The sequence below is a fragment of the Mesoplodon densirostris genome, chromosome 1, assembly GCF_025265405.1.
Source record: "Mesoplodon densirostris isolate mMesDen1 chromosome 1, mMesDen1 primary haplotype, whole genome shotgun sequence".
In the NCBI taxonomy this organism is placed as follows: Eukaryota; Metazoa; Chordata; class Mammalia; order Artiodactyla; family Ziphiidae; genus Mesoplodon; species Mesoplodon densirostris.
Window position 1 is genome coordinate 77,565,528 of NC_082661.1, and position 25,622 is coordinate 77,591,149.

Below are 25,622 nucleotides of genomic sequence, written 5' to 3' on the forward strand. Positions count from 1 at the left end.
GCATACAGGTCTTTTGTCTCCTTAGGTAGGTTTATTCCTAGATATTTTATTCTTTTTGTTGCAATGGTAAATGGGAGTGTTTCCTTGATTTCACTTTCAGATTTTTCACCATTAGTATATAGGAATGCCAGAGATTTCTGTGTATTAATTTTGTATCCTGCAACTTTACCAAATTCATTGATTAGCTCTAGTAGTTTTCTGGTAGCATCTTTAGGATTCTCTATGTATAGTATCATGTCATCTGCAAACAGTGACAGCTTTACTTCTTCTTTTCCAATTTGGATTCCTTTTCTTTCCTTTTCTTCTCTGACTGCTGTGGCTAAAACTTCCAAAACTATGTTGAATAAGAGTGGTGAGAGTGGGCAACCTTGTCTTGTTCCTGATCTTAGTGGAAATGGTTTCAGGTTTTCACCATTGAGGACGATGCTGGCTGTGGGTTTCTCATATATGGCCTTTATTATGTTGAGGAAAGTTCCCTCTATGCCTACTTTCTGCAGGGTTTTTATCATAAATGGGTGTTGAATTTTGTCGAAAGCTTTCTCTGCATCTATTGAGAGGATCATATGGTTTTTCTCCTTCAATTTGTTAATATGGTGTATCACGTTGATTGATTTGCGTATATTGAAGAATCCTTGCATTCCTGGAATAAACCCCACTTGATCGTGGTGTATGATCCTTTTAATGTGCTGTTGGATTCTGTTTGCTAGTATTTTGTTGAGGATTTTTGCATCTATGTTCATCAGTGATATTGGCCTGTAGTTTTCTTTCTTTGTGACATCCTTGTCTGGTTTTGGTATCAAGGTGATGGTGGCCTCGTAGAATGAGTTTGGGAGTGTTCCTCCCTCTGCTATATTTTGGAAGAGTTTGAGAAGGATAGGTGTTAGCTCTTCTCTAAATGTTTGATAGAATTCGCCTGTGAAGCCATCTGGTCCTGGGCTTTTGTTTGTTGGAAGATTTTTTATCACAGTTTCAATTTCAGTGCTTGTGATTGGTCTGTTCATATGTTCTATTTCTTCCTGATTCAGTCTTGGCAGGTTGTGCATTTCTAAGAATTTGTCCATTTCTTCCAGGTTGTCCATTTTATTGGCATAGAGTTGCTTATAGTAATCTCTCATGATCTTTTGTATTTCTGCAGTGTCAGTTGTTACTTCTCCTTTTTCATTTCTAGTTCTATTGATTTGAGTCTTCTCCCTTTTTTTCTTGATGAGTCTGGCTAATGATTTATCAATTTTGTTTATCTTCTCAAAGAACCAGCTTTTAGATTTATTGATCTTTGCTATCGTTTCCTTCATTTCTTTTTCATTTATTTCTGATCTGATTTTTATGATTTCTTTCCTTCTGCTAACTTTGGGATGTTTTTGTTCTTCTTTCTCTAAATGCTTTAGGTGCAAGGTTACGTTGTTTATTCGAGATGTTTCCTGTTTCTTAAGGTGGGATTGTATTGCTATAAACTTCCCCCTTAAAACTGCTTTTGCTGCATCCCATAGGTTTTGGGTCGTCGTGTCTCCATTGTCTTTGTTTCTAGGTATTTTTTTATTTCCTCTTTGATTTCTTCAGTGATCACTTCATTATTAAGCAGTGTATTGTTTAGCCTCCATGTGTTTGTATTTTTTACAGATCTTTTCCTGTAATTGATATCTAGTCTCATAGCATTGTGGTCGGAAAAGATACTTGATACAATTTCAATTTTCTTAAATTTACCAAGGCTTGATTTGTGCCCCAAGATATGATCTATCCTGGAGAATGTTCCATGAGCACTTGAGAAAAATGTGTATTCTGTTGTTTTTGGATGGAATGTCCTATAAATATCAATTAAGTCCATCTTGTTTAATGTATCACTTAAAGCTTGTGTTTCCTTATTTATTTTCATTTTGGATGATCTGTCCATTGGTGAAAGTGGGGTGTTAAAGTCCCCTACTATGAGTGTGTTTCTGTCAATTTCTCCTTTTATGGCTGTTAGTATTTGCCTTATGTATTGAGGTGCTCCTATGTTGGGTGCATAAATATTTACAATTGTTATATCTTCTTCTTGGATCGATCCCTTGATCATTATGTAGTGGCCTTCTTTGTCTCTTCTCGTAGTCTTTATTTTAAAGTCTATTTTGTCTGATATGAGAATTGCTACTCCAGCTTTCTTTTGGTTTCCATTTGCATGGAATATCTTTTTCCATCCCCTTACTTTCAGTCTGTATGTGTCTCTAGGTCTGAAGTGGGTCTCTTGTAGACAGCATATATGTGGGTCTTGTTTTTGTATCCATTCAGCCAATCTGTGTCTTTTGGTGGGAGCATTTAGTCCATTTACATTTAAGGTAATTATCGATATGTATGCTCCTATTCCCATTTTCTTAATTGTTTTGGGTTCGTTATTGTAGGTCTTTTCCTTCTGTTGTGTTTCTTGCCTAGAAAAGTTCCTTTAGCATTTGTTGTAAAGATGGTTTGGTGGTGCTGAACTCTCTTAGCTTTTGCTTGTCTGTAAAGGTTTTAATTTCTCCATCAAATCTGAATGAGGGCTTCCCTGGTGGTGCAGTGGTTGCGAGTCCGCCTGCCGATGCAGGGGACACGGGTTCGTGCCCCGGTCTGGGAAGATCCCACATGCCGCGGAGCGGCTGGGCCCGTGAGCCATGGCCGCTGAGCCTGCGCGTCCGGAGCCTGTGCTCCGCAACGGGAGAGGCCACAACAGTGAGAGGCCCGCGTACCGCAAAAAAAAAAAAAAAAAAAAAAAAAAAAATCTGAATGAGATCCTTGCTGGGTAGAGTAATCTTGGTTGCAGGTTTTTCTCCTTCATCACTTTAATTATGTCCTGCCACTCCCTTCTGGCTTGTAGAGTTTCTGCTGAGAGATCAGCTGTTATCCTGATGGGGATTCCCTTGTGTGTTATTTGTTGTTTTTGCCTTGCTGCTTTTAATAGGATTTCTTTGTGTTTAATTTTTGACAGCTTGATTAATATGTGTCTTGGCGTATTTCTCCTTGGATTTATTCTGTATGGGACTCTCTGTGCCTCCTGGACTTGATTAACTATTTCCTTTCCCATATTAGGGAAGTTTTCAACTATAATCTCTTCAAATATTTTCTCAGTCCCTTTCTTTTTCTCTTCTTCTTCTGGAACCCCTATAATTCGAATGTTGGTGCGTTTAATGTTGTCCCAGAGGTCTCTGAGACTGTCCTCTGTTCTTTTCATTCTTTTTTCTTTATTTTGCTCTGCAGCAGTTACTTCCACTATTTTATCTTCCACCTCACTTATCCGTTCTTCTGCCTCAGTTATTCTGCTATTGATCCCATCTAGAGTATTTTTTATTTCATGTATTGTGTTTTTAATCGATGTTTGATTCATCTTTAGTTCTTCTAGGTCCTTGTTAACTGTTTGTTGCTTTTTGTCTATTCTATTTCCAAGATTTTGGATCTGTGAAATAGAATCTTGGATCATCTTTACCATCATTATTCTGAATTCTTTTTCAGGTAGACTGCCTATTACCTCTTCATTTGTTAGGTCTGGTGGGTTTTTATCTTGCTCCTTCTCCTGCTCTGTGTTTTTCTGTCTTCTCATTTTGCTTATGTTACTGTGTTTGGGGTCTCCTTTTTGCAGGTTGCAGGTTCGTAGTTCCTGTTGTTTTTGGTGTCTGTCCCCAGTGGCTAAGGTTGGTTTAGTGGGTTGTGTCGGCTTCCTGGTGGAGGGGACTAGTGCCTCTGTTCTGGTGGATGAGGCTGGATCTTGTCTTGGTGGGCAGGTCCACATCTGGTGGTGTGTTTTGGAGTGTCTGCGGACTTTTTATGATTTTAGGCCACCTCTCTGCTAATGGGTGGCGTTGTGTTCCTGTCTTGCTAGTTGTTTGGCATAGGGTGTCCAGCACTGTAGCTTGCTGGTCGTTGAGTGAAGCTGGGTGCTGGTGTTGAGATGGAGATCTCTGGAAGATTTTCGCCGTTTGATATTATGTGGCGCTGGGAGGTCTCTTGTGGACCAGTGTCCTGAAGTTGGCTCTCCCACCTCAGAGGCACAGCACTGACTCCTGGCTCCTCAATTTGGGATGATTTGTTGTCTATTCATGTATTCCACAGATGCAGGGTACATCAAGTTGATTGTGGAGCTTTAATCCGCTGCTTCTGAGGCTGCTGGGAGAGATTTCCCTTTCTCTTCTTTGTTCTCACAGCTCCTGGGTCTCAGCTTTGGATTTGGCCCTGCCTCTGCATGTAGGTCGCCGGAGGGCATCTGTTCTTCGCTCAGACAGGACAGGGTTAAAGGAGCAGCCTCTTCGGGGACTCCGGCTCACTCAGGCTGGGCGGGCGGGAGGGGCACGGAGTGCGGGGAGAGCCTGCAGCGGCAGAGGTCGGCGTGACATTGCACCAGCCCGAGGCGCGCCGTGCGTTCTCCCAGGGAAGCCGCCCCTCGATCCCGGGACCCCGGCAGTGGCGGGCTGCACAGGCTCCCGGAAGGGCGGTGTGGACAGTGACCTGCGCTCACACACAGGCTTCTTGGCGGCAGCAGCAGCAGCCCCAGCGTCCCACGCCCGTCTCTGGGCTCCGCGCTTTCAGCCGCGACTCGCGCCCGTCTCTGGAGCCCCTTTAAGCAGCGCTCTTAATCCCCTCTCCTCGCGCACCAGGAAACCAAGAGGGAAGAAAAAGTCTCTTGCCTCTTCGGCAGCTCCAGAGTTTTCCCGGACTCCCTCCCGGCTAGCTGTGGCACATTAGCCCCCTTCAGGCTGAGTTCTCGCCGCCAGCCCCAGTCCTCTCCCTGCGCTCTGACCGAAGCCTGAGCCTCAGCTTCCAGCGCCGCCCGCCCCGGCGGGCGAGCAGACAAGCCTCTCGGGCTGGTGAGTGCCGCTCGGCACCGGTCCTCTGTGCAGGAATCTCTCCGCTTTGCCCTACCCAGGTATGTGGGGAGTTTCTTGCCTTTTGGGAGGTCTGGGGTCTTCTGCCAGCGTTCAGTAGGTGTTCTGTAGGAGTTGTTCCACGTGTAGCTGTATTTCTGGTGTATCCGTGGGGAGGAAGGTGATCTCCGCATCTTACTCTTCAGCCATCTTACCCGGAAGTCCATATTAACTTTTTTTGAGAAGTACCAAAAGAGTCTTTAAAAGAGAATACCTATTCTAATAATTTAATAATACTCTTGCATTTTATTTAGCTCATATCTGTGATATAACTAATTAAAAACCCAGTCCAGTCTAAAAGTAATATTTCTCATGTTAAAACCGTCTTCCTCTACCCTAAGTGCCACTACAGATGGTGCTAGAATGAATAGATACTAATTTTCATATCATTATAGTGCTATGGAATTAATTTACAAAAAGACACTGAAACACTCATTTTTTGCCTTCAGTCTTCAAACACTAGCTAATATCTGAAAATAGTATATGATCAATACAGGCCACACTCAATAATCTCTCAAACCAATTGGAACATCCCTTCACATAATTCTAGTATCCAAATGTATCTCTCCTTGATTTATCATCATGCTATTACTTCTGCCCCTAAACCCCACAATATGTGACAATGTCCAACTTTTCCCTTGCAAATACTAACCTTCTACCAAAAGTCACTCTTCATTATCTAACCTGGTGTGGCGCTAACTCTGGGGATGGCCAGCTCTCTGTTCTCTTTCATGCTCATCACCTTAACCCCAAACCCAATCTCAGACAGCAAAGTAGGTACAGAGTGAGGGGAATTAAGAGTAAAACCAGGGTTTCCCTGGTGGCACTGTGGTTGAGGGTCCGCCTGCTGATGCAGGGGACACGGGTTCATGCCCCGGTCCGGGAGGATCCCGCATGCCGCGGAGCGGCTGGGCCCGTGAGCCATGGCTGCTGAGCCTGCGCGTCCAGAGCCTGTGCTCCGCAATGGGAGAGGCCACAACAGTGAGAGGCCCGCGTACTGCAGAAAAAAAAAAAAATTGTAAAACCATCAACTGGAAAATCTTTCAGGCTGTGCTTGTATGTAAAAAAGCATATTAAATTATGGGGCATTGATAACAATGTATGGTCATGAAATAGAAGCTGGGAAATATATCCATCCTTTCTTTTTCTCCTAGTATCAGTAGTATCGCTGATAAGACAGGAATGGTTCAACTGGAAAATGTCCTGTCCCTTCCTGAGATACCAGTCATAGGAACACTGTTCCTTTCCTTTGTGCACACTGATACTAACTGAGGGACTATTACTGGGGGACCTAGGTCATCGTGAACTTTTGACTGGAATGACTGCATCGTGATTATGAAAGGTGAAGAAGGAAATTTCTTAATATAGAATATTCAAAAGCACTAATCTAGACAAAATAAAATTAGTTCCTTTTAATATACTGCTTATATAAGCCTCTAGCTAATAAGGTGAAGCAAGAAACTGCAATTTAAAAAACAGTAACAATAACAACAGTGACGAAAACCACACAAACTGATCCAGGATTCAGAAGTCTCTTCACCGTAATCTCAGGCAAATCTCTTCACCTCTCTAGACACCAGTTTCCTTCATGCCCAAAATGTGAAGGTTGTATAAAATAGTATTTAAGGTTCCTTTCAGTTCCAAGATTGCATGTTTCTAAGTACAAGTCACCATGAATATACAAAGAAACTCCTCAAAATTAATTTTAAGAAGATACTATTCACTAGAAATCATCATTAACAGATAGCTATGATTATAATTATTACTATTCCAAGCATCCAATTATTTTACTACGAAGGAATGAATGATCTATGCAAAACTCTGGCACGAACACCTAAATTTGATACAGAATATATGCCTTTCATTTCTTCTCCCTTCCTTCGCCTGCCCTCCAGTGGCAGTGCTGAGCAGTGAACCAATCAAAAGAACAAATATGAAGGCAGCATTCCAAACTGGCCTCAACTCTCTCCCAGGCATCTTGGAGCAGTCCAGGTAATATTGTTTTATCTCTCTATGCCTAAAAAGAGGAATTTAGAAGATAACAGGACTAAGGTATAGCACCTCCTGAAAATTAGAGCAACTTAGAGTGAAAATGATATGAGCAAAGTCAACCACTGGTTATTTTCTCTGAAGGTTCAAAGACCACTTAAGAAGGTTCTATTTCTATCAAAGACTTCCACATTTTAAACAGGACAATTCTAGAGCATAACAGAGGAGTTATACAGCAGGAATTCTGGAAGGTCTCCTGGAGAACTATAAGTAGTGCCCATTATGAGATTAGAAGAAGACAAGGAATTTTCTCTAGGGATATCATATTATGCCTGAAAACTCATATATAGAGAGGTTTTGTGACTAGAACTGACAAAAAGGGAGCCTTGTAGTTAAAAGATTTGTATCTTTAAAATATTTGAAAAATGAAATCTTACTCTTTAGAGTGAATAATTTTCCCAATTTAGCCATCATCATCATTATTATTATTCAGAAGACTGTACATTCATTTATTTAGAACAGGAGTCTGCAAACTACTATTACAGCTTGCAGGCCAAATCCAGCCCACCATCCATTTTTGTAAGGTCTGCAAATGAAAATCACTTCTACAATTTTAAACGGTTGGAAAAAATCAGAATTATATTTCATGACGTGAAAGTTGTATGCAATTCAAATATCAGTGTGCATAAATAACATTTTATTGGAAAACAGCCATTCTCATTCACTTACATATTATCTATGACTGCTTTTGTGGTATTTGGGCAGAGTTGAGTAGTTGTGACAGAGACTATATGTCTCACAACACTTAAAATCTTTACTATACAGCTTTTTACAGAAAAAGTTTGCTGAGCCTTGGCTTAGATCCGAGCTCACCAGTTTTATCTTTGCATATCACTTCAATCACTCATGTGTGATGGGGTCATCTAGTGTGTGAGATGAGAAAACACTACTGGTGTAAATAAAGGTAGGGGATGCAGCCAGCAGTGGACAGGTTAACACCAATAAGTGAACGTCATAGAATTATGGATCTTTTTTCCTAGTGGATCAAAAATGTTATGGACTGTTGACTGCTTGCTAAATAGTTGACGGTCCTTAAGCATCTTATATTGGTTGTCCTGAAAAAATTAAACTCTTTCCCTCACCTGTTCACAATTCCATTAGACTAAAAAAAGAAAACAAACAAAAAGAGAATTATCTCATTAATAAGAAAAAATATTCCTTATGCTTTACAAATAAATCGTTATTTGTACAGTGTTTTTATAGGTTACAAAATGTTTTGCATACGGCGTATCATTTGATTTTCATTCTAGGTACATTTGCTATATTATTCATTAGAGCGAGACATGTTGAAGGGTTCAGCTCATGTTGTGGAAGTATGGAAAAAGCAAACATTGACTTTTGAAATTCTTGTTATCTTTCACATGCAGAGTTACTTGCAAAAATACAAATTTAAGAATGCCAAAACTTCAGATTTTTGGGCAGCACTTGAAGAGGTAAGGAGGGGTATATCCTCAAATATTTCTTTGATTAACAAATGATTTATCAATCATTTCTTTATCTGATTATTCTATCCTTTTATTTCCCCTTATTTGTTGCTTGATTATTCTCTGTTTTTTTAAAAAAATCTTAGGCAAGTAAGCTACCAGTAAAAGAAGTAATGGACACCTGGACCAATCAGATGGGTTATCCTGTACTTAATATGAAAGATATGAGGAACATCACACAGAAACGCTTTCTGTTGGACTCGAGAGCTAATTCTTCTGAGCCACATTCAATTTTGGGGTAAGAAGCTATAACGCATTTCAGAAGAAAAGCAGAAATTTCATGAAAATACTGGCCATTTGCTTAGACCTCGCTCTTCAGTACCTAATGCTTAAGCACAGTGTCTTTAGGGAAACAAAGGCATTCAGAAATAGCTCAGTTGTCTTCAGGTTCCAAATGATGGACTGAGCACATGCATGCAAGTACTATTCTTCCCAGAACTCACTGAATAAAGAAACAGAAGTAATAAAAGAAATAAACTCAGAGAAGTAAAGAAAATAGGAAGGGCTAAATGCATCATAAAATTCTAGATGAAGAAAAGCAGAGGGAGAAATATAGACAGAAAACAAACAGAGGAAGATGCAGCCAGATAAAAAGAGACTTTCAGTAGAGATGGAAGCTGATTTCCCCTATCCCTAGACAGGCTCTTGGCTCAGCGTCAGCACTCAGAGTGGAAGGCAGGAGTGAGGCTGAAAATAGGGCAATTAATTTGAAGTCTGGATTCAGGACAGTTGTGCCAGCCAGACCCCTCCCCCTCCACTTTCCCTTCATTGACTGCCATTCTTTCCTCTGCACAGAGCTCTCAAAAGTCTGGCAATGACCCAAGGCAAAAATCCAGAGGGCTTTTTTTCCTAAAGAAATTGACCAAGACGTAGAGGAGAGCTAAGGATTTCCATTTGGTTGGGACACCCAAAGTAAAGCTTTCCTCCTTGTGGCATCTGTAGTATGAATGGGCTGGAGCTGCCAGCTCCCCTCATACATACACAGAGCCTCTAGTCAGACTTCCTGTTCAGCGGAGAAGTCAAGTTTCAAAAATATACCTCCCTTCTCTACTCAGCCATAAAAAGAAACGAAACTGAGTTATCTGTGGTGAGGTGGATGGACCTAGAGTCTGTCATACAGAGTGAAGTAAGTCAGAAAGAGAAAAACAAATACCGTATGCTAACACGTATATATGGAATCTAAGAAAAAAAAAAAAGGTCATGAAGAACCTAGGATAAGACACAGGGAATAAAGACACAGACCTACTAGAGAATGGACTTGAGGATACGGGGAGGGGGAAGGGTAAGCTGGGACAAAGTGAGAGAATGGCATGGACATATGTACACTACAAAATGTAAATAGATAGATAGTGGGAAGCAGCCGCATAGCACAGGGAGATCAGCTCAGTGGTCTGTGACCACCTAGAGGGGTGGGATAGGGAAGGTGGGAGGGAGGGAGATGCAAGAGGGAAGAGATATGGGGATATATGTATGTGTATAACTGATTCACTTTGTTATAAAGCAGAAACTAACACACCATTGTAAAGCAATTATACTCCAATAAAGATGTTAAAAAATATATATATACCTCCCTTCTCAACAGTAGAGGGGTTACATACAAGAGACCAAGAATAACCAATTTAGTCCTTCTTTCTTAAATATGAATGAACAATCAAGGATAGCAAGACACATGAAAAAAATCTAAAAGCATAAAAGGTAAAATCTCACATGAACAAACAAGAAACCTATCTCTATAAGAGACATAATTGAAATAATAAATAAATTTATGAAATATATTAAGAGATCAAAGAAGCTATTATATCCATTAACTAAGAGCAGAATGTTTTCGAAAAGATGAACTGAGAATATAAAAGAGCTATGAAGGATTAAATTTTGGTTGTCAAAAAAAATTAATAGACCAACTAGAAATAAATTTGGGGAATTCCCTCAAAGTACAGGACAAACACACATAGAACTGGCAAATATGAAACAGAAGACAAATATGGAAAGTCTAGCACCCAACTAGTAGAAGTCTCTCAAAAAAAGAAAATAGAGAAACTTAAGGGGCGAATTGTACCAAAGAAATAATAAAGTGCACAAGGATTCTGATTAAAAAGCCCCATTGACTACACAGTACAAAAAGGAAAAAAAAAAAAAACCACCAAAAACATACCTAGCTATAGCCTCATGAAATTTCAGAAAACAAGGGTACATGAGTTAGTGTGGCATTAGACTTCTTTACAACAACTCTGAACTCAAGAAGAAAATGAAGCAGTCATTTAAAACATGGATGCAAAAAATATTTTCAACCTCTAATTCTCTAGGCAGTTCCCTAAACCAAACGTATAAGCACAGTGAAGACATTTTCTGACATGGAGCCCCAGAAAATGCTTTCCACACAGCACTTCTTAGAAAGTTACTAAGGCTACAGTCCAGGGGGATTGGAGCCTGAAGAGAAAAAAATATGAATAAATCAAAAAAAGAGGAAGACACAGGATCCAGGAAACAGTTCATCCACCCTAGGAGAGCCATGAAAGGAAATGCAGACCAATAGCGATCCAGTGGGCTCACAGAGCCATAAGAGCAGGATGACTGGGGCTGAGTTAGGTGATCCCCAGGAAAAAGAGAGTATAATTGGGAGGATGGCAGAATTGGGGAATTGGTGAAGGCCCATCAGTTTGGCCAACTATAAAGAAGAAAATTAGAAAAAAACAAAATCAAGGCTGTATGTAAAAATTGTGATCCAAAAATATGAAGCAGGTAGAATGATTTTATGCCATTGATAAAGTATAAGGAAGAGGAGTCTATTTTACCCTTATGCTAGGGTGTTAGGGGAAATTTTCATTTAAGTGACTCAAGGGCCATGAAATCAGACCACTGAGAAGGAAATATGACTCCAACACACTTCTCGGCCAGCAATATGTATAGAGCATAATTTCGTATGTGTTATTTATTGTCTTTTAGCTTTTATAATCAACCAATGGATAACATGTTAATATTTGTTATAGTGACAAGTTAGATTGTAACTATAAACAATCTTAACATTGTAACAAGAAAAAACAGCTGACAGAAGAAAGGAGGTAGAAGAGGAAGAAAAGGTGGAAAAAAAGGATACTGCATACTGATTCAGTGGTGGACTGAAGTTGGCTTTAATCCCAACTCAGTGACATCATTCCAGTACCCTGAAATTGGTCATGATGTGAGCTAATGGAAATCAGCAAATACTACATTCCACTTCCCACCCCTGCCCTGAGAGCTGGTTGTTAAGCATTTATCAGCACTGCACAAGATAACCTTATTCTACAGTTAGGAGAGAGTAACAATACTAAAATTTATAAAACAAGAAGAGGCAGTATGGGTATATTATTTAAAGGAAAAATTGTAACCTATAGAAAGTCTAATAATAATAATTTTGCTTTATTATAATTTGACTGTTAAAGGGGAAACGAAAATGAAAGTAGTATAAGTGAACTAAATCACCCTCATGGGTGAGTTAATAAATACTATCTAAAAAATATAGAGGTATTTAGAGTTACAGTATTAGACATCAGAAGAACTAAAACCAAAAGCATTTAAAAGGGGCTGCTTCTGAGAGAGGTGCTGTTCTGTGGAAAGGGTGTAGGAGACAGTGGCTTTTCAATAGTGGTTTTCCCAGTTTTTGATTAAGGATGTTTTTACTTACAATGCATAAATGAAATTCTCCAAACATTTTAACAGCAATTACAAACTTAATCAATCAAATTATTTTGCATATATCATTTATAAGAAACTTCTAAACATCACCACTTAAAATTTTATTAAATTCCATTTAAATTTCAAATATAAACACCAAAAGACACAGTTTTATGAATCTAATTTCTAAAAAGACTTTTCTATACATTTTTATGAATCTAAAAAAATTATAATTCATAAATATAGTATATCAAATTTCTTGGGCATTTTCAAACACATTAAACCTTAACAACCAAAAAGGAAAAAAAAGAATCAAACCTTTAACTTTACAAAATCAGAATTTCCTAGTACATGAAACGATGCTCAACATAACTAAATATCAAAGAAATGCAAATCAAAACTACAATGAGGTATCACCTCACACCAGTCAGAATGACCAGCATCTAAAAGTCTACAAACAATAAATGCTGGAGAGGGTGTGGAGAAAAGGGAAACTTCCTACACTGTTGGTGGGAATATAAATTGGTTACAACCACTATGGAGAACAGTATGGAGGTTCCTTAAAAAACAAAAAATAGTACCACATGATCCAGCAATCCCGCTCCTGAGCATATTCCAGAGAAATCCATAATTCGAAAAGATACACACACCCCAATGTTCATTGCAGCAGTATTTACAATAGCCAAGACATGGAAGCAATCTAAATGTCCATCAACAGAGGAATGGATAAAGAAGATGTGGTACATGTATACAATGGAATATTGCTCAGCCATAAAAAAGAATGAAATAATGCCATTTGCAGCAACATGGATGGACCTAGAGATGATCACACTGAGTGAAGTAAGTCAGAGAAAGACAAATATCATATGATATCACTCATGTGGAATCTAATTTAAAAAATGATATAAATAAACTTGTTTACAAAACAGAAACAAACTCACAGATTTCAAAAACAAACTTATGGTTACCAAAGAGGAAGCATATGGGGAGGGATAAATTAGGAGTTTGGGATTAACATACACACACTACCATATATAAAATAGATAACCAACAAGGGCCTACTATATAGCACAGGGAACTCTATTCAATATTCTGTAATAACCTATATGGGAAAAGAATCTGAAAAAAGAATGAATATATGTATATGCATAACTGAATCACTTTGCTGTACTCCTGAAACTAACACAACATTGTAAATCAACTCTACTCCAATAAAATTAACAACAACAAAAAAACCTCACCCAAATCAGACTTTTATAGGCATTTAAACATGACTACTGAGTTAAGGTATTCTAAGAATGTCAGATAAAATTACAAATCCAATACATCATTTCCTCTAATTTGCCAGATTTTTAAAACATACCAAATACTGTAAAAGCTGACTAAACACGTGCCACAGAGCCAGCGATTTCAAAACTTATTACACTTGTATGAATACAACTTTTACAAAAGTATTAATAATATAGCCATTTCTGTATAACTAACTAGTTATTTCTGTATACATTTCTGGGGTGCCAACCCCTCCCAAATGAAGAGAACAAAATCACGATCTCAGGACGCCCCCCCTAGCCACTGGAGCTGGCCACAGGAACCTGGGTGTACCACTTTGGGGATGTCATCTCCGACCTTCATCGCCCAGCTGAGCCCCCTCCTAGACAGGATCCTGGCTAAATGAGAACAACACCTTGGTCCCCTGGACAACATTCCAATTTCACCCATGCCGATTTTTTTTTTTTTTTTTTTTTTTTGCTGTACGCGGGCCTCTCACTGCTGTGGCCTCTCCCGTTGCGGAGCACAGGCTCCGGACACACAGGCTCCACGGCCATGGCTCGCGGGCCCAGCCGCTCCGCGGCATGTGGGATCCTCCGGGATCGGGGCACGAACCCGTGTCCCCTGCATCGGCAGGCGGACTCTCAACCACTGCGCCACCAGGGAGGCCCACCCATGCCGATTTTAATTGTCTTTTAACTCCTTAATACGTGCTTTGGGTGGAGAGAATTTTGCACTCACCACACTCCAGGTGGCCTCTAATCTCCACTACCCGATTTCCACTGAAAAGACCCTTCACCCTCTTCCTTTTTTAATAGTCTCACTCACCTCATTTTACAGTCACATATATAAATCATCACAAGGTCAATTATTCAGTAGCAATTAATATAAATGAGGAAGGAGAAATATAGTGTAGAAGGTGTCTCAGGAAGTTTAATAACTATAAACTGGTTCTTTTACAGTTATTGTTTTATGTTCTAGCAAATTAAATTGGCCTATTTTAATACTGCTAGAGCCTTTGGATACTAAAATTTTTTAAATATATCTCTTTGCGAAACTAGCTTCCATTTGGAAGTTTCACAGTAATTATTCTCTCCTGCCATGTGCCCACTGATACACTGAGCCTGAATTAATTGTGGGACAGGAGGTGTGGTGGAGTAGAGAGGACTACAGAAGACTTTCTTTCTTGAGGAAGTGATATTTAAACTGAGTAAATTGGTGTTGGGGGATGACTGTTGGGGTTTTCAAAACAGAAAGTGCAACATATATGAAGGCTCTAAAGTTTAAAAGGAGCATTATACACATAATATGCAATGCTTACTGAGCATTTACTAAGTAGCTGGCACTATTCTAAGTACTTTAATGTATTTTATTATAACAGATAGAGAACTTTAGGCAGAAATTTTTTAAATAACTTACTCAAGGTTGCACAGACTGTAAGTGATGGATCCTCAGTTTGAATGCAGGCAGTCTGGCTCCAAGAACTGGACAACAGAGAGGCACTGGGAAGACTGGTGGGAGATAAAGTTGGAGGGCAAGACAGGGGACAGGCATGCAGACCATGTTAAAGATTTTGAACAAAAGAGTGTGCAAATTCAAGGATGTTAAGGAGAGAACTGGCAGGATCATGTTTACATTTTTTCAAAGTTCCCCTCTGGCTGCACTATGGAGAACAGATCAGGTGGGACAAGAGTGGATGCAGGGAGACCAGTTAGGATGATACTACAGCTAGTGACCCATGTGAGAGGTGATGGAGTTGATGGGGCCTGCCCTAGGAGAATGGCCAGGCTGGGGATGTGTGGCATATGTTCCAAAGATTGAGTTGAGCTAAAATTTCCAATTAAAGAATAAACAGTGTGCAGGGAATTGAATCGGATGAATTTGCAGAGGACAATCTCCTTTTAGAATATTGTTCTCATCTTGCTCTATATAGGTCATACCCGTATTTCTAGAGAACTGAAAAATCTTTATAGACCCACTTTAGGATACCGTACTACATGCAGCAGGTAACAGAACCTGTTTCCTGATTTCCAATTCAGGGCTTTGGGAATTGTTACATGAAAAGCACACTCAGGTGTTTCCAAAAATTCAAACTGCCAAAAATTTTCTGTCCCAGGCATCGAGAATGAAGAACACTCAGAATTATTAAATTAGCTACTTCAAGAAACTAGTTGGCACCTGAACTGGAGAAGCCAGTGGTGCTCACCTTGTTGAAACCTGTTACCAGCCTCTTCCCCTGGAAACCTCAGACACTCAGCTCTCCCACAGTAAAAGAAATTCAGAGAAACTGGATATCTTGCTGGAATGCAGGTTCTGAAAATTAATAGTTCACGCCAAAACAAAGGAAAATTTGAGGTCTTAGACCCAATGAAATCAGTCAGGGGGTGTCTGTATTTCCTTCTTTATCTTTATTTTGGAGAGGAAAGATTATGATGGAGAAAACGTCTTTGTTTTTCACTCTTTCCTCTCATAATATATGAATGATTTGAAACTTAGATCTGACTTGTTATCAGGTGATAATTCAATTACATAAATCAACATAATTTCTGTGATCATTCTGTTAATCATAAATTGTTTTTTACAGTTACTGTTTTATGCTCTAGCAAATCAGATTGGCCATATTTAATACTGCTATTTAATAGTGTTTGCACATATAAAATTTAAAAAATATATTTCTTTCTTGAGAAACAAACTTCCATTGGGAAAGCTTCACAGTAGTTGTTTCCTTCTCTCATTCATATCCACTGATTTGTTAAGCCAGAGACACAGCCAACACTGTTTTTAAACCTGTGGGATTATATTTTTAAAGACTACTCCTGGGTTACAGATTCCTCTCCACACAAACAAAAAACTTTATTACCAAGGGAACTAAACATATCAACAGGTCTAAAATCACTTTTGAAGTTATAATAAATCTTTAAATGGTACTCATCAAGATTTAGAACATGGAACTGTACTAACATTTACACTTTTCTCTAAATTTTTTTTAGTTTTAACCTTCAGAGACTTTAAAAAAATTTTAAATTCATAGATGCATGATTTTTAGCGATCATTTATCATAAAGTCAATCTACTTGTTCCCTTTTTTTAAAAAAAAAGTTACAAATTATACATGCATAGGAAAATAAACCTAGAAAAGACGGGCTATCCTCTTGAGAACATTTCTTAAAAATCTGTAGTGGCTCTTGAACAAATAAGACAGAAAAAGACATTATATAGAAAGTTATCATTCCTTATTTTTCCATTTGATTAAAAAGTTAGATCATAATATAATCTAATTATAGATTAGATTATATGGGGTGTAATGCCCCCAGAAAGTAATTAGTTTTTTCTCCAACCCTAGTGTTCACCTGCTCTCTGTTCAGGTATATTCCTATCTGGTAGACAATGTTAAGTTGTATTATAAACTAAATGGCCTCTTCCCTTTTCTCACTGCTTAAATATTCCAATATTAGGGAATTCTTACTGACCAGAAACTTTTTATAATTTAAATGGGCCACACATTTGTAAGTTATTGTTTTACACTATGGCTTCAACCATCTCTTAGAAATGGGCCAGTTTCACATCTCCATCAGGGAGAGTTCTCTATTGGACAAGTTTACATGTCTTTGGCAGTCCAGTCAATGTAAACCAGTGGAAGAATGGTAGTAGGTATGTCATGTTGGGGCAAAGTCAGTTTCCTTAGTGAAAATTAGATTGGCCATATTTATACTGCCAGAAATTGTTATATTGTTAGATATTTTAAAAGTGAATTATACCTTTAAAAAATTAAATCTGATACTCTTGAATTTTAGAAAACATATAGGAAACTCTATCATTTCATTTATGTAATTTCTGTTTCTTGACATTTTGTACTCTCCAGTCTATAATTTTACTCAGATTAGATCCTGTAAGTGGTTCCAAAAATATAAAATTATATAGCCTCAACACTGCATCCTTTTTTGTCTTATGATGCTCTTACAGACCTCAGAGTAATATTTTTTACATGACCTTAGCAGTATATCTTATGCCTACTCTTAGGCACAGCCTAGTCCCAGAAACCATGTCTTAGAGGGGACAGTGGAAATGTGAAATCCTAACTGTGCATATAGTGTATCGAGACACTCCATATTCTGTTGTTTCAGTTGGGTTGGCAATGGGGAAAGGTGAGGAGGAATGAAATGTTAGTCTACATGGCAACACAACATCAGCAGAGCAGTGAAAGAGTGCAATCTGTAGGTAGAATGTGACTTTAAAAAAATGCTTCTTTGTCTATCTGTCGAGAAGCTCTGGCAATATTACTAGAATATCTATACTACAGACAGACTTTACTAGACTACAAGTACTAGTCTAGTAAAGGGATCGTTCTTAGGTTGGCTTCGCTAAAATCAGACCCTGAGGTGAACATTCAAGTGAAAGTGACTCATTAGGAAGTCTAGGAAAGGCTGGTAGGGGGATTGGCAAGAGGGATATCAAGCAGCAAAGGTGCAACAATAAACAGGTTCTGTCCAGGGTGACTACCCTGCAGGGAAGTTCTAGAGACAGTGCTTCAGTGTGGTCCTGCAGATGGGGCAAAGAACATTTTCATGCCCATCCATCACTGGCTAAGGGCTGCATCCAAGGATGTAAACTTCCAGGAACTTCTAGCTTTCCTTGCTCAGGCAGCCAGAGGGCAGTCCTCTAACAGAGAGACCCAGCTGCTGGCTGTTGGCAGGGTAAGCACAATGGAATCCAGGGTGTACAAAAATGACAAAGAAATTCAAGGGGATAAGGGTGGAGCACTGACAATGTCTCCTATAGGATCCAAGAAACAATTTATGTATTGGTTCTATGAAACTTACATCCAAGAACATTCCACTGCAATAAACTCCTTCAAGAGAGCTAGTAAAAGTTCAATCTATAAAACATTTCACTAGTTAGACAACAAAGGATTACTTCTTTCATGTAGATGGCAAATATATATTCTCCCTGAATTAGATAAATTTTATTATATCTTGAAAGGGAGAAATATCATTCCCCCATTCTCTGTTAGGGACTTGAATGATCACAGATGAAGAAAAACAAGGCCAACTTTGAGTTGAAACCTAAACCCAAACACAGATTCATCTTTTCTCTAGATCTCCTGTGTTTTCTGACTGGTAAGATATGATATGAGAACTATCTAAAAGACATTTAAGACCTCTTTTATGAGATTTCAAGACTAAAATGTTAAGTATATATTGTATCAAAGTACAAAGCTAACCTCTTCCCCCTGCTCTACGAGAAAATACTAAGAAGCTAAAAAGAACACTAAAACCCCCTGAAACATGCTTGCCTGGTGATTTTTCTTTGCAACACACTGGTTCACATGATTGTAAATAGGAGATATTTAAAGAGCATGAGAAGCTTTAAGGGATGATGGTGGTGGTGTCATTTCAACATAATTTCTAAAATGCATTATTTTCTTCACAGCATTTTAATACTGTCTTCTGAATTCTAAAAATGTATTGTGTTCCTTGACAGAAACTATAGCATATAAAGTCTGTGCAAGTATGTATGTGAATGCTCAATTTTATATGTGTTATATTTATACAATATCTTTATTCCAAAGCCTCAAGCCATTTTTATTGAAATAATCTTCTTCATCCTTAGCTAATTTTTGATACAAAGTTCCAAATTTTAGAGATTTATATAAATTGAAAGCAATTACATAGCCTATCTTTACCACAAAAGAGTACTGTATTAACTGTATTAATTGTATACTATACACTGTACAATTGCTTATGAGGAAAATATGCTTGTCTATTGCTTTTTATGCTTGTCTATTTTTACTTTGGAAATGTTTTTATTTTTTAGTAATAAAAGTTAAAATTTTTCCTTTTAAAAAACTTTAGTTACACATGGAATATTCCAGTTAAATGGACTGAAGATAATGAATCAAGGATTACATTCTACAATAGGTCAGAAACAAGAGGTAAATATCAATTGATTTATTTCTTCTTTGAATTAATGTACTACATTAAATGAATATAAGTGTAAAGAAACAACAATAAAGATGGAACTTATGATGTAAACTTCAGCGAAAAGAAACCTCTTAAATAATTAACTGGTGAGCCAAAATCCTTATCTATAATAAGAAGAACTTTTTTACCTTAAGAAATTCTTTGTAATGATTTACCATGACTGGTACAATAATAAATACCCATATCCAAAGGAGAAGGGGTCAGATACCCAACCACTGGAAGATCAATGTATCAATTTTCATCTTTTTGCCCTCTTCCTTCTTTCCTCGCTTTTTCTCCTTCCTTCCTTTGTTCCTTCTCTTTTCTTCTTTTTAAATATCAGATAAGCCACTGAATTTCTTAGAATGTTATGTAACAAGCCTGATTTTTAAAATGCTGCCATTAAATTAGACCTATCATTTTTTCAACTAGCACATTAGAATCTTTAATGACTCCAAATCATTTTTTCTAAGCTGTCAAGTTGTCACCAGTAGCTCAAGGCACTACCTATATCTATATCCATCCATCTAACCACCTCCCTAAGTGAATGACTTGGCACTTGCCTGTGTTAAATTCAGCTGTGACTGTTCTGCTCACTTAAACCAACTAGAAATATATTTCTGTATTCTATCTCCACTGATTTGTCTTTTCCCTTCTTGAAAAATTTTAGGGTTACATAAAAACATGGGAGACCTTATCACATGTTCTCTACTACAGATCGCTGAAAAAATAATAAGACAGGTTTTAGCAACCATCCCAGAAGAATCTTGCTTTTTATACTTTTGCTATTGTGCTTGTTTTGTGTTTCAAAATCACTTCTTATCTAAGACAAATGAGACTCTTCTTCATCCCTTCCCATGAGGACTTGGTTTCAAAATAGCATTTGGCATGGACTTTCCCCCATGGCTTCTCAGGGATAAAAGTAGATCACCTATCCTCTATTTACATATGCCTATTTGCTCCTGTAAGATATTCTAAAATAGTAATTAATTTCCTCTGGCAAGTAAGTTTTTACACTATTTCCAGTAGATTTTTTTAAAAAACAACTTTATTGAGATGTAATTCACACACTAGGAAATTCCCCCATTTAAAGTATGCAGTCCAATGGTTTTTATTACATTCACAGACACTTGTAACCATCATCACAGTAAATTTTAGAGCATTTCAATCACCTCAAAAAGAAACTCCATACCCTTTAGCTATCAACTCCTCTATTCTCCTATAAACCCAGCCCTAAGCAACCACTAATCTACTTTCTGTCTGCATAGATTTGGCTATTTTGGACATTTCACATAAATGGAACGATACATGTAGCATTTTGTGATAGCTTCTTTCACCTAACATAATGTTTTCAAGTTCATCCATGTCATAGCATGTGTCAGTACTTCATTCCTTTTTATTGCCAAATTATATTCACATCATATTGATATTACAAAGGTAGTATCATATTGATACTACCTTTTATTTATCTGTTCATCAGTTGATGGGCATATGAATTGTTTCTGCCTTTTGGCTGTTATGAATAATATTGCTATAAACATTTGTGTACAAGGTTTTATATGGCTCCAATATAGTTTTTTCAGTTTTGGTTTTTACTTTTACTATAAATTATTTTGTGAGTTTTAACTTTTACTATAAACTCTATCAGATTTGCTGTAGTCGAGGTAAGACCCCTTTCTGTTGCCTTTACAACAAAATTTTCTTTTGGTCGTTTAGGCTAACCATAACTGATGTAGTCAGCAATTTCTCTTGAATTCTTCTAGAATACCCAGATCAATGCCATTTTGTCTTAGTATTTTTTTTTTTTTTGCAGTACATGGGCCTCTCACTGCTGTGGCCTCTCCCGTTGCGGAGCACAGGCTCCGGACGCGCAGGCTCAGCGGCCATGGCTCACGGGCCCAGCCGCTCCGCAGCGCGTGGGATCTTCCCGGACCGGGGCACGAACCTGTGTCCCCTGCATCGGCAGGCAGACTCCCAACCACTGCGCCACCAGGGAAGCCCCTGTCTTAGTATTTTATATAGGATAATTTTGTGTTTGAGTACCAAGCTCTATCTTTTGTGAGCCGTCTTCTGACCATTTTCTTACTCAAGTACATTACTCAAGCCAAAGGAAAATGGAGAAGACAGAAAAAAAGACAGTTTAAAAATGTGCAATAGCACCGATAAAAGGCATAATAAGGCTAGGATTCCCTTGGGAGGTTTTCAGTGGATCTGGTTTAAATATTACTACATATTTTCCCCATTGGTCACCATTGGTTAACTGAAGGTGGGGGGAATGTCTGGGAAGCTGCTTGATTTGCTGTTTACAAATCTGAAAGCATGAGTAATTTATACACACTAACACAATGTACCTAGCGTTTTCATGAAATGAGGTTTCCACAAAAGTAAATTTTTCAGATAACTAAAGCTTATTCAAGTGCTTTGTAAAATAGATTTCAGGAGTTAACAGTAAACATTCTTCTTGTATGTATTATGTACTTATTAGACACAATATTTGAATAATGAATTAAATAATTAATTAAATTAATTAATTCAAGCAAGTATTTACTGAGAACTAACTTATGGGCCAAACACAGGGATAGGTATGGAGATAATGCTGGGGGGAGGGGAACCCACAATCCTTACCCTTGTGGTACTTACTGCCTTATGAGTCAGGCAAACATAATACCATGTCATAAGGGCCTGGTGTGGTAACAGCCAAAGGCATTCGCAGGAGAAGCACCAGCGGAGATTTAGGGGTTGAGGAAAGTTACTAAAGAAAGGGACATCCAGTCTGAGAGTTAGGGGGGGCTAAAGGTAGAGTTTAAGTGGATGACAGGATTGACTGAGTGTAGACTGAAATAGTGCTACAGACAGAAAATGCTAGTATGAAAGTGAGAAAGCAAAGGGCTCTTAGGGCAACCTCTATCCCTCTGTCATTACATTTAAGACATTTTGCTGTAACTATTGACTTTATCTGTCTCTCCCCTCTCTGTAGAATATTCCTTGAGAAATGGAGCTTATTTTTTGTTGTTGTGTGGTTGTTCTGTATCTCCAGCAGGTACCTAGTAATTGTTTATTGAATGAATGAATGAATGAAGTGGCTCTAATGTTCACAGAGCTTTGATGACAAACCTATCTTTATCTGCAACTTCAGAATCATGACTGGTCACTTAGCCAGAAGCAAACTAGACATCTCTTCCTACTTCAAAGTGCCTGCTCCACTTTTAGGCTACGCAATAAGTTCCGGTTTCCTGTTTGGGGACATCTTCAGCTCTCAGCTCAGAGCACAGATGACAACATGTCCTGAGTGTACTGAATGGGCAATCAGCTCAGGTTACCAGCCCCACCTCCCTCTTCTCGTTTTCTTTGGTGATTCATCAGTTAGAAATTTCCCAGGCAAGAGTGGGACTTCCCCTAAGGTCGTTTATTTACATTTGTGTTACACACGATATTTTAAACATGAAAACAATTAAACATGTACTTTATAACAAAAGAAGAGGATCTCCACCTCAGATGCTTCTCTGGCTATCCTAATCTACCCTGAATAATCTCTCCTCTCATTGTTGAGAGTATATTTTATGCTATTAGTTTCATCAATCCTTATTCTTAGTATTATTCCTTAGATTTTAAGCAGCAGCATGGTTATTTAAGATTCATATGCTCTGTCTTTTCTTTTTAAAGTAAATTATAAGCTCTTTGAAGATACGAACTACACATCATACTCCTTGTCTCCTGCTCCCCTATTCCCAACAAGGTTCTGTGCGCATCCTAAGAGTTACTAAGAGTTCAGGAAGTCCTTGCTTAATGAAGGTTTGTTTGCCTGCAGACCGCTGTGTATAGTAATGCCTCTATCTTTAGCATCAGCTACTATTTTGGCTATTGTCAGTGCATCTACATTTAGTAGTATACCACCTTTTTGTTTTTAATCTGCTGCTTTCTAACATTTAGAAGACTTGTAGATTATCACATGATATCAGACAACCAATCTTGCTAAAACATAGTATTTAAAAATAGGGATTTGGGACTTCCTCGGTGGCACAGTGGTTAAGAATCTGCCTTGGGGCTTCCCTGGTGGCGCAGTGGTTGAGAATCTGCCTGCCAACGCAGGGGACATGTGTTCGAGCGCTGGTCTGGGACGATCCCACATGCCATGGAGCAACTGGGCCCGTGAGCCCCACCTACTGAGCCTGCACATCTGGAGCCTGTGCTCCGCAACAAGAGAGGCCGCGACAGTGAGAGGCCCGCGCACCGCGATGAAGAGTGGCCCCCGCTCACCGCAACTAGAGAAAGCCCTCACACAGAAATGAAGACCCAACGCAGCCAAATAAATAAATAAGCAAACAAATAAATAAAAAAGAATCTGCCTGCCAATGCAGGGGACATGGTTCAATCCCTGCTCCGGGAAGATCCCACATGCTGCAGAGCAACTAAGCCCGTGCGCCACAATTACTGGGCCTGCGCTCTAGAGCCTGCAAGCCACAACTACTGAGCCCACGAGCCACAACTACCGAAGCCGGCACACCTAGAGCCTGTGATCCGCAACAAAGAGAAGCCACCACAATGAGAAGCCTGCGCACTGCAATGAAGAGTAGCTCCCGGTCACCGCAACTAGAGAAAGCCCACGTGCTGCAACGAAGACCCAACACAGACAAAAAATAAATTCATTAATTTTTTTAAAAAAAGAAAAAAAATTTTAATTGCTTTAAAAAATATTTATAAAAAAAATAAATAAAAATAAAATAAAAATAGGGATTCATAAGCACATAGGGTCTAAAAGATAGTTTAGGGCATAGGAGGTGGAACAGATTTTGTGATGACTGTTTTCATAACTCTTTCAGATTGAGGATGCATTCTGGATGGTTTAGATAACCAAATTCTGACTATTATATAAATATTACTAAAATTTGATGGTAGTTATATTCAAATATTTCATATCAAAATAATTATGGGCATATATTTTTTAATTTAATGGCAAATAGGGTGGGGGAGAGAGAGAGAGAAACTTTCTTCATTCCTCTAAACTGAGCCTCATGGAATGTTTGAATTTTGATTGAATCATTATGGATTCCGTTTTGCAGATTCAGAAGCTCAGTTTGTTTAATTCAGCCATGGTCAACCAAGTCTCAGAAATCTTATTCACGTGAACCATACATATAAGAATGCTAATTTGTTAATTTACACAAATAAAAACATACTGGCCAAAGTGAAATAGAATATTCACTTCAGCTAATTAGATATCTCTTCCAGGAAGAAAATTTACTTAATAAGGGTACATAGAGAGTTAGTGTATATTAATTATTTTAAAGATGTCATAAGCTGTGATTGCTTTGTATATATACTGCATTAACTAGGGGAGTCTAATTATTGCATTGAGAGGCTATCAGGAGTGGCTCCATGCAATAAAAATTTCTTATTCAGGGCTTCCCTGGTGGCGCAGTGGTTGAGAGTCCGCCTGCCGATGCAGGGGACGCAGGTTCGTGCCGCGGTCCAGGAGGATCCCACATGCCGCGGAGCGGCTGGGCCCGTGAGCCATGGCCACTGAGCCTGCGCGTCCGGAGCCTGTGCTCCACAACGGGAGAGGCCACAACAGTGAGAGGTCCGCGTACCGCAAAAAAAAAAAAAAAAAATTTCTTATTCATACAACACTCCAATGGAGGTGTTCCTGACCTACCATCTCTCCTAGGTAGCTCACTCTCAGATAATGACTTAGAATTACTGGCTTTTTCTTTCTCATGGCTCCACCTCCTCCCTCCCCTCGACCCAATCTTGGACTTCTCTGCTGGATATTTTTTTTAACTTTTTATTTTATATTGGATTATAGCCGATTAACAATGTTGCAATAGTTTCAGGTGCACAGCAAAGTAACTCAGCCATACATATACATGTATCCATTCTCCCCCAAACTCCCCTCCCATCCAGGCTGCCACATAACATTGAGCAGAGTTCCCTGTGCTTTATAGTAGTTCCTTGCTGGTTATCCTTTTTAAATAATTCTCTGCTGAATCTTCTGCATCTGATCAGAATACAGAGGAAGATAATGGAGGGACCAGACCTAGAAATGCATCTATTACTTCTCCCCACACTTTATGTCTCGGTGTCAATTATATGTTGCCACCTAACTGCAAGGGAGGCTAATAAATATAGTCCAGCTGTGTACCCAGAAGGAAAAGGGAACAGTATGGTAAACAACCAACAGGTTTCTCCATATACACTGTTCTCTATAAGAGCAGATCTGTCAAATGATCTGGAACACATGTACCAGCTAAGTTGGGCACCTGCTTTCCTAGGCAGACTAGGGACACATCAACAGATCTTCACTAGCCAACTCTCCTTTGCAATTATTTCTTCACAATCACCAAAACCATT

At 38.7% G+C, this 25,622-nt stretch overlaps 1 protein-coding gene across 1 annotated transcript in view; it reads left to right on the forward strand.

Moving 5' to 3' along the window:
* The window catches only part of ENPEP (glutamyl aminopeptidase), a 103,560-nt gene that overhangs the window by 53,154 nt on the left and 24,784 nt on the right, over positions 1 to 25,622 (forward strand). Inside the window, exons 9-11 of the mRNA XM_060088564.1 lie at positions 8,279 to 8,344; positions 8,482 to 8,633; positions 19,167 to 19,246. Coding sequence (XP_059944547.1) covers positions 8,279 to 8,344; positions 8,482 to 8,633; positions 19,167 to 19,246 — 298 coding nt within the window. The remainder of the gene's footprint in view (positions 1 to 8,278; positions 8,345 to 8,481; positions 8,634 to 19,166; positions 19,247 to 25,622) is intronic.